A 10,509-nucleotide genomic window follows, 5' to 3' on the forward strand; every position below is an offset into this window, starting at 1 on the left:
GCGTGATATATTTGTGTAGGTGGATAAGTTTACTGTAAGTCTCATATACTTAATTAAGTACCTACCCTGCAGACTCTCTCTCTCTCTCTCTCTGTCTCTCTCTCTCTCTCTATCTTTCTTTTCTCCCTCTCTCTCTCTCTCTCTGTTTCTGTCTCTCTCTCTCTGTTTCTGTTCTCTCTCTCTCTCTCTCTCTCTCTCTCTCTCTCTCTCTCTCTCTCTCTCTCTCTCTCTCTCTCTACTACCTGTAAGGTACCTACTTAGGTATAAAGGCACTTTCCAGTCCTATCTCAGCAATATAAACAATGTACATTCGTATTTCCTATTTACCTTACGCAAATAGGAAACGCGAAAAATGAGAATATGCCTATGCCTAACACTGTTATTTACCTACTTTTCATGCCATTTGTTTTACTTGAAAGACCTAATCGAGTTCAAAACTGATACTGAATGAGAATATTTCCTTTTTGAGTTGAATCTTTTATTGCCAAATTTCATTGAAATCGAAATCGACCGAAACTCTCGAGATTTATCACGAAATAAAGAGACCCACGTACAAATTTACAGACAGACAGACAAATCGTTGAGTTCAAACTTGGAACTCTTTTCGTTCAATAAGCTCGGGGACATGCCAATCTGTTTCTTGGAACAATCAGAATTTCATCGAAATCGACCGAAACTCTCGAGATTTATCACGAAATAAAGAGACCCACGTACAAATTTACATACAGACAGACAAATCGTTGAGTTCAAACTTGGAACTCTTTTCGTTCAATAAGCTCGGGGACATGCCAATCTGTTTCTTGGAACAATCATTTCAACAGATAATATGTTTCGGTTTTCGCTGTTTGAACACTGCAGGTCACACCATCAGTTATTGCCTCAGACAGTTCTCTAGAACTTCTGAGTGTGTAGATGTGTAATATAATTATTAATTAATTAATTAATGTTTCCCGGAAAAAACATATTAACGATAAGTTTCCTGGAATACTCATTTTATCAAAAGTGTACCTTTTCGAAATGAACATTAGGATAAAAGTACCTAATCCCAAATGATACCTTTCTTTTTGCCCCCGTTTTGTCCACCCAATTAATTTAATTAAACCCATCACAGACACATCACAAAAGAAGGGTCGACTGTTAGTACCTAAGCTGGAGTAAGTTACTGGGTAGGTAAGGAGGGCAGGGCGGTATACTGGATTTCATCGAGGGGGGGAGCTGGTCAAAGGTCGAAACAGTGATTTACGGGGGGCGGATGCTCCAAATTTTCGGAGTTTGATCTACAGTAAAGGAAAAAGCCCGAGAGAGGGGGCCCGGGCCTCTCTCCTCCCACCCTAAATACGGCCCTAAATAAGGGTGATATTCACAAGACAATCTCCTGGAAAATATACCTATAAATAAATGAAATACCTAAAATAAATTTAATAAAATAAAAAATGTACATTTCGTTCTGAAGGGGATTAAAATTATTGAAGTTTATACATATTCAATTTAGCAGGTGTAGGTACAGGTAATTTGAGCACCGCACTCCATAAACTCTCTGATAAATGGACAGTATTAAGCAGAAAAGAACCAACCATAGAGGGGAATTGCCTTATGTATGGTTCTGTTCTGCTTAATACTGTCCAAACACTTTCGAGTATCCACGTAGAGGGGTGGATATGTGGATATAGGTAGGTACACAATTGTACTGGTAGTATAGGTACTTATCCCCACGTTACCTGATAGGAGAAAAGGAGATGTATAGGAAATAGGAACACGTAAAATACACGCAAATATATATCTACAATCCTACTTGTACATAAATATATCTAATTTTAAGTATTTACATATATGTACAAAATTTAGTAAGTATTGTATATTTATTTATAACAGGACTACTGCGGGGCAGGAATGGGAGTTACTATACTCGTACAAAACCTGTAGGAATTATATTACTTTATGTACATTAGGTACTTTGTTCAAAAATACTGCGTGGATCAAAAGTAGTTACCTGAATTACATGAAAACTTGATTTCAAACAAGGTGTAAGACTCAGGTTTTCTCAGTAGGGACTTTTTTAATGTTCACATTTTTCGAGATAACAGTGTTACACAATGTAATCCCCCCAAAAAATACCACTTCGTGGCATAAAAAAGACCCCGCCAAGTCGTTCCTCCCAAAATAAATCAAGTGAAACTAGAAGCGTGAACGACCTACTGCCCGTAGAGTTAAAGCGCTTTAAAGGGGGGGAAAAAAACTAGAAGAAAAAAACTGTGACCTTTACGAAAGGCTCTGAATGCGTGGCTCTTAATTGGCTACGTTGCTATTGTTGCGTTTTTAACCTCAGTTAAAGGCTCTTGTAAAAAAGAAGCTTTTCCCCCTACGCACCCTATTACGAAAATATGACAACCTCGAACTTCAGATGAAAAGAAAGATCAGGAGAAATGAGAGGGACAGAAAGAGAGAAGAAGACAGAGAGAGAGAGAGAGGGAGAGAGAGGGAGAGAGAGAGAGAGAGAGGGAGAGAGGGAGGGAGAGAGAGTGGGACGGAGACAAAGGGAGGAAAATCGAGGGAACATTTTTTATTTTTTCCAATTTTTACTTTCCTTATCCTATAGGAAGGAAAGTAATGTAATCGGGTCAAAATTTCGATGGTCAGTTTTTAGTGCCAAAACACGCTCGTTGCTCTCTCTCTCTCTCACACACACACCCTCTGGAGAAACTCCCTTCCTCTCTCTATCTCTTCCCCTCTCTCTCCCTTGACTCCTCTCATACCATTAACATCTTTGAAGAAAATCTCTTTCCCTCCTTTTCTCTCTCTCCCTCCCTTCTTCCATCCCTCTCTCTCTTATGTTAACATCTTTCAAGAATCTAATACCTACCCAGGTATCTACCTATCTTTGAACTTTCCCCTTCTGCCCCCTCCTAATATTCTAGTCAGTACTGCACCTCCCATGTATTAGTACGACTAGTAGGTACTTATCCCCACGTTACCTGATAGGAGAAAAGGAGATGTATAGGAAATAGGAACACGTAAAATACACGCAAATATACATCTACAATTCTACTTGTACATAAATATATCTAATTTTAAGTATGTACATATATGTACAATATTTAGTAAGTATTGTATATTTATAACAGGACTACTGCGGGGCAGGAATGGGAGTTATACAAAACCTGTAGGAATTATATTACTTTGTGTACATTAGGTACTTTGTTCAAAACATACTGCGTGGATCAAAAGTAGTTACCTGAATTACCTACATGAAAACTTGATTTCAAACAAGGTGTAAGACTCAGGCTTTCTCAGTAGGCACTTTTTTAATGTTCACATTTTTCGAGATAACAGTGTTACACAATGTAATTTGGCAAAAATGACCATCAGCACAAAGCGTTTTGCGGCTGATTATTTTTCTGACCCGTCGAGCATAGTAGGGTCATGAGAAGCCCTGTAATAGGGACCCTATTAACGAGTGAATTTCATTCGTTCCGCTCTTTATCAGCCTCTAGAATTCTAGATAATGTCACACCCTATAACTGTTAAGTATGTATAACGTACAAACCATTGGATTGTTACCACCCTGTAAGAGTCCCTGGATTATGCCCCACCCTGTAGTCGCCACTGGAGAAGATTTTTCTGTCTGAAACAAAATCCCATCGGCTAAAATCTGTCTGAGGTCTAGAGTGCCTTTGCAAGCCCTGTAATAGGGACCCTATTAACGAGTGAATTTCATTCGTTCCGCTCTTTATCAGCCTCTTGTCACACCCTATAACTGTTAAGTATGTATAACGTACAAACCATTGGATTGTTACCACCCTGTAAGAGTCCCCCTGGATTATGCGCCACCCTGTAGTCGCCACTGGAGAAGATTTTTCTGTCTGAAACAAAATCCCATCGGCTAAAATCTGTCTGAGGTCTAGAGTGCCTTTGCCATTAAGCTTACTTTTTTCACCTCTAAACACTGCTTTTAGTCTACGGCAGGTAAAAGCTAGCTGTATATACTGAACATTATAACATGTCCGTACCTACAAGTTAGGGAATTAGAGGAGATAAAGAAGGTTAGAAAATTATTTTAATAAACAAATTGCCACCCTGTAGTCGCCACTGGTGAAGATTTTTCTGTCTGAAACAAAATCCCATCGGCTAAAATCTGTCTGAGGTCTAGAGTGCCTTTGCCATTAAGCTTAGTTTTTTCACCTCTAAACACTGCTTTTAGTCTACGGCAGGTAAAAGCTAGCTGTATATACTGAACATTATAACATGTCCGTACCTACAAGTTAGGGAATTAGAGGAGATAAAGAAGGTTAGAAAATTATTTTAATAAACAAATTGAGGGATTTTATTTCAGAGGGTATCAACCCTGCTAGTTTTTGTAGAATCCGTTTCATTAAAATAGAGCTGGTTTTACTCAAAACTGGATTTTCCCCTACATATAGGTCCTTCAATCCAAAAGTTTTGTTATTTAGTTATCTACATGTAAATGTTATAGCTACATTAGCTACACATATCAATTGCCACAATTATGTAGGTATCCCTTGAAAATCATCCTAAGAAAGTAATCTCTTAAAAAAGTCTGATGAATATGTGACATCTTTATCTCAATGATACCTATTCCATATGAGAGCCTTGTTTTACAATCTCTGTCCCACATGTCTGTTATTCTTGGATTGAAGGGTTTGTTCCTCATATATTGGAAAAATAACTGTGCATGGATTCACCTGTATAGCTCTAAGCAACGTAATTTTAACACATGGATTCGCCTGTATAGCTCTAAGCAACGTAACTTTAACATCGATAGAAAAAAAGTTACTTTATTTGATTGTCTTTCTTTCCCCCTCCCTTTATTTTATTTCTTTTTTCTCCCTCTCCTCCTTCCCTTTCTCTTTTATTTATACCTATACCTCCACTCTCTCTAGCTCTCCTTCTTTCTCATGTAGGCTTACATAATATATGAACAAGGCTCTTATATTATGAGAGCCTTGTTTTACAATCTCTGTCCCACATGTCTGTTATGCTTGGATTGAAGGGTTTGTTCCTCATATATTGGAAAAATAACTGTGCATGGATTCACCTGTATAGCTCTAAGCAACGTAATTTTAACATCGATAGAAAAAAAGTTACTTTATTTGATTGTCTTTCTTTCCCCCCCCCCTTTATTTTATTCCTTTCTCTCCCTCTCCTCGTTTCCTTTCTCTTTTATTTGTACCTACCCCCACTCTCTCTAGCTCCCCTTCTTTCTCACTCTTTCTCTTTCAAATGTACATATCTCTCCACTTCACTCTCTCTTATACCTTCTCCCAATCTCTCTCTCTCTCTCTCTTTCTCTCTCTCTCTCTCCTCTTTTCTATTTCAAGACTATTCTTATTTTAATCTAATGCCATTATATTTCTAATTCAATTATAATTCTAATCCTCCATTGCATTGCATTTCATATGGCTGAGTAGCCTAGGTCTGAGTATAGGCTGTATTTATCACGGAGAGAAAAATATCAAGGAAATTCAATTTTCCCCATCAACAGCATCATCTGTACATATAATATGGGAAATTCACTTATAATACTCCTACATATGTAGGTATGTAGCTAGACAGAGAAGAAGATGAAAAGAAGACAAAGGAGGAGGAGGAAGATGGAGGGATTGTAGGAGGTGGAGGAGGAAGAAGAAGAAGAAGAGGAGAAGGATATAGAGAAGAAAAAATAACGAGATTTTATTGTTCTTCTCCTTTTCCTTCTCTTCTTCATCGCCTTCTTCTTTATCTCCTTCTCCACCTCCGTTTTCTTATCCTTATTCATGTCAGACAAAGGAGGAGGAGGAAGATGGAGGGATTGGAGGAGGTGGAGGAGGAAGAAGAAGAAGAAGAGGAGAAGGATATAGAGAAGAAAAAATAACGAGATTTTATTGTTCTTTTCTCCTTTTCCTTCTCTTCTTCATCGCCTTCTTCTTTATCTCCTTCTCCACCTCCGTTTTCTTATCCTTATTCATGTCCTTTTCCCCCAATTTCAAGACTATTCTTATTCTAATCTAATGTCATTATATTTCTAATTCAATTATAATTCTAATCCTCCATTGCATTGCATTTCATATGGCTGAGTAGCCTAGGTCTGAGTATAGGCTGTATTTATCACGGAGAGAAAAATATCAAGGAAATTCAATTTTCCCCATCAACAGCATCATCTGTACATATAATATGGGAAATTCACTTATAATACTCCTACATATGTAGGTATGTAGCTAGACAGAGAAGAAGATGAAAAGAAGACAAAGGAGGAGGAGGAAGATGGAGGGATTGTAGGAGGTGGAGGAGGAAGAAGAAGAAGAAGAGGAGAAGGATATAGAGAAGAAAAAATAACGAGATTTTATTGTTCTTCTCCTTTTCCTTCTCTTCTTCATCGCCTTCTTCTTTATCTCCTTCTCCACCTCCGTTTTCTTATCCTTATTCATGTCCTTTTCCCCATCATTCTTCTCCTTCTCCACCTCCTCATCCTCCTCTTCTTTCTTTCTTTCTTTTCATTTCTTCCCCTGTCTCGCGTATTATTCCATCAAGCGTTCTATTCTATTCTTATTCAATTCTATTCCAGATAGATATAGGAAACATGCTAATATCTCTATCACATATACAATACGTTCCCCGCTTATGATAACATTGTTCTATTTTTTCGCTCGCAACATTTTGATTTTATTTTCCACATATACAATACGTTCCCCGCTTATGATAACATTGTTCTATTTTTTCGCTCGCAACATTTTGATTTTATTTTCCTAGGAATCTAGGTAAGTAGGTACCTTTACTATATGAAGGTCATGTTAATCCATCCCGCAGTATAAACCCACAAGGGTATCTGAGTATGTAGGTAGGTACCTTATGTTAATTAACCTAGGTATAAGTAGATAGATTATGTATTGTCTTGTCCAGAGGTAGATATAGGTAATAATATTGGAAAACTACCTACCTACTTGTGTTCAAAAAAGTCTAGAAAGTACCCAATAATTCCAAGCACATCAAAGTTCAGAGACGAACATCTTCAACTCTCCGGGCAATTGAACCAGCGACGTCCACTATTGTGTGTGGGGGGTGTATTTGTGTGTGTGTGGTGGTCCCGTACAAAGGACGGGTCAACCACTAGTTATACCTGAGGAGAGAGGTACATACTAAAATAAATATATGTAATGAAATGATATGAATCTTCTTTATCTATACAAAGTACTTTCAATGCATATTAGAATGTACTAAATCGTCTTTCGTCAATCGTCTGCGATGGTGGTGTAATGGTCAGCATAGTTGCCTTCCAAGCAGTTGATCCGGGTTCGATTCCCGGCCATCGCACATTTTTTTTTCTGTAAAATAATTAAGGAGCGCGGTAGCGCTCCGCCCCGCCAAGTCAAGAAATTGTAAATACCAAGACAGACAACAGTTGGGCTAGGTGGCTAGGTCAACCTAGCCGGGCACAATAAGCAGGTCATGCTTGGCCAGGCCAAATTCAAACGAACAAAAAACGACTTGCATCATCGATTTTCCATTCAAAAAACTCTCACTTTTCTTGTCAGCCAAACAAAAGTGTCCATCAAAAAATACTACAGTACGGGAGTTTAGAAGACGTCAAAATGCTACCTACCTGACTTGAAAGAATCGCGAAATCTGCTCAACAAACGATATTATCAGCTGCTCTAACCTCAGTGGTGTAGTGGTTAGCACGGTGGACTCTGGATCTGGAGGTTGGTGGTTCGAGCCAAGTCAAGTCATTAAATTTAGCGTAGTTTATCAAGCGAGGAAGGACATTTGTGACAAGCATTTAATGCTCAACACAATTAAAATTCGTCCACTATTCATGTAAAATTGTAAATACCTGGACAGACAACAGTTAGGCTAGGTGGCTAGGTCAACCTAGCCGGGCACAATAAGCAGGTCATGCTTGGCCAGGCCAAATTCAAATGAACAAAAAACGACTTGCATCATCGATTTTCCATTCAAAAAACTCTCACTTTTCTTGTCAGCCAAACAAAAGTGTCCATCAAAAAATATTTTATTTTCAATATATGAATATTGGCTATGATGAGAGGATGCTGCAATAATATGAGAAAATGTATCTTTAGGTGTGCTCTCAACGGATAGAGTGAAAGAGACAGAGAGGAATGAGATAGGGGGGAGGGAGGGAGGGAGAGGAAGAGAGAGAGAGAACAAAAGAGAGAGAGAGAGAGAGATAGGGTAGACGATAGACAATATATCGTAGAAACTAGGAACTTTGCATAATCTAGAAAAGGATAATGAGGAAGGAGCCCAGATATTGCTTCTATGGGATGTCCAGAGGGTTTTCAACTCCAATCCTTCCAACCATATAAGTACCTACTACCTAAGTTGAGGAGGAATAAAAGAGTAAGAATAAAGATGTGTTGAGAATGTATATCATAGAACCTAATGTGAAACGGAAGGTGGATGGTAGGTATAAAATTTGTGTCCAGAGGGTTTTCAACCCCAAACCTTCCAACAATATAAGTACCTACTACCTAAGTTGAGGAGGAATAAAAGAGTAAGAGTAAAGATGTGTTGAGAATGTATATCATAGAACCTAATGTGAAACGGAAGGTGGATGGTAGGTATAAAATTTAAGAGAGTATAATTATCTACTCGTACGTTGACAGAGTGTGTGAGTGAGAAAGAGGGAGAGGGAAAATGAAGGTAGGGAGACAGAGAAAGAAAGGAGAGGGAAAGAGAGATTACAATGAAAAGGAAGGAAGAGGGAGAAAGGGAGAGGGAGAGAGAAAATGAAGGGAGGGAACGAGACTTAAAAAAATGTCCAGAAAATGGGGATGAAGAAATAGTAGCCTTAAGCCCGCATATAGCAATTTTCATTATATTCTACCAGTGGTGTACAGTCAGGGAGTATATGTGGGGAAGTCAAAACTCTACTTGAAAGAATAGCGAAATCTGCTCAACCAGCGCGATATTATCTGCTCTAAATAAATTAGGGAACAGTTAAATGTATCAAGGGAATACCAGTTTTCTAGGTAGATAATCTCTCCTGTACTAATAGGTTCCAGATTTCAGTAGATAAAGATCGATCGACCCCGATCGAGTGTTGACAATATCATTAAAATCGGACAAACTGTTCGTTAACAAAGGATTTCTTGAAGGAAAAAAAGGGAAACACTTTTAAAGTAATTAAAAATAATTTTCCTCTCCCATCAGAATATGGAGGGAGGGGAGAGCGAGTAGGAGTTGGGGGCAGGGATCATTTGTATTTTCAACCTAGAAACCAGGCTCGGAAATTGTGAATTTTATTCAGGTTCTTTTCGCCTTTTGTAAAAAGAACTAAAGGTTTTTTTTTCAAGAGGTTTGTGAGAAGGAACTGTAACTGCTAAGGTCTTATCGTACCGAAATCGAAGAATCTCAGATGAAAGAATTTCCATGGCACTGCTGGTATTTGGACCAAAGTTATGAATCCAGTGCTTTCTGATAAATTTATTGGTATTCTCGTACGTAAGTAAGCATTGTTGTCTATATAAATAAAATTGTAGATTTGTCTGTACATTGCTTAGAATCGTGAAATTTTTAGTTATTCTTACTCCTTATGCATCCACGATTCCAAAAATCACATTAGAAAAATTTCTGTCTGTCTGTCTGTCTGTCTGTGTTCACAGCCAACGTTCTTTTGAGAAGTGAATATTTTCACTCTCTGACAGTCTGACAGGCCTGGATTACTTAAGATAATTAAAAAAATATATTTCCCTGGGAGTGTCTCATCAATGAACGAGATAATGATTTTCGGTGAAGCTCACTCTGAGACTTACATCAACACCCACTTGCTGTTGCGTTATTTCGAGATGCTGTCGAAAAGGACTTGGAAAAATATTTGATTTAATTTTTTTCCCTTAGGTTCCAGGAAAAGTGAGACAAGGGGATTGTAAAAAAAAAAATGGTGAAAACCAACGGATCAAAGAAAAAGTGGTGGAAACTAACGAATCCATCACTGTTTCGTTTTAAGCTTTTAGCACTGATGGCTTTAACTTTAGAGAGCCAATGGCTATAGCTATAGCCCGTTGAATGCACCCGTTCCCCATGAATTCCTGAACTTAGCCATATCGGACGTCATCTGGGCGATTGTTAATTGTTTAACTGACTTTACCTGACCCCACTCAGATTGGATGAGGTTTATGTGAGGAGCATCGCGATATCGCGAATTAATGGAAGGTGTTAAAATGGAATTAAAACTTCGGTGCTCCGGTCAAAACTTCCGTCAGTAAAAACTTAAGGTACTTATAAAATGACGTCCCTCTTTCTTGTTTCAGTGAATGTGGTTGATGGTGAGACTCTGTTCATCACCAAAGTGAGTCGTCTACATATGGGAGCTTACCTATGTATCGCGTCCAATGGGGTTCCTCCATCCATCAGTAAACGTGTCATGCTGAAAGTTCAATGTAAGTAGATGATATTATTATCTTCTTTTGGTCGGTTTCACAAACAATTTTCAGCTTCTAGATCTAGAAGACCTGTTGAGTTAACAGCTTCTTAAGTTCCATTTGATTTGTACAG

General features: G+C 38.3%; 1 protein-coding gene and 1 non-coding gene across 2 annotated transcripts in view; both read left to right on the forward strand.

The window, feature by feature from the left end:
• LOC103514479 (lachesin-like) overlaps positions 1-10,509 on the forward strand; it is a gene marked incomplete at its 5' end in the record, with an annotated part of 39,424 nt that overhangs the window by 15,403 nt on the left and 13,512 nt on the right. The window contains one exon of the mRNA XM_026827437.1: positions 10,266-10,394. Coding sequence (XP_026683238.1) covers positions 10,266-10,394 — 129 coding nt within the window. The remainder of the gene's footprint in view (positions 1-10,265; positions 10,395-10,509) is intronic.
• Positions 7,234-7,305, forward strand: Trnag-ucc. Its single transcript has one exon. It is a non-coding gene; the product is annotated as a tRNA-Gly (tRNA).

Source organism: Diaphorina citri, unplaced genomic scaffold, assembly GCF_000475195.1.
Source record: "Diaphorina citri unplaced genomic scaffold, Diaci psyllid genome assembly version 1.1 scaffold1150, whole genome shotgun sequence".
NCBI lineage: Eukaryota > Metazoa > Arthropoda > Insecta > Hemiptera > Psyllidae > Diaphorina > Diaphorina citri.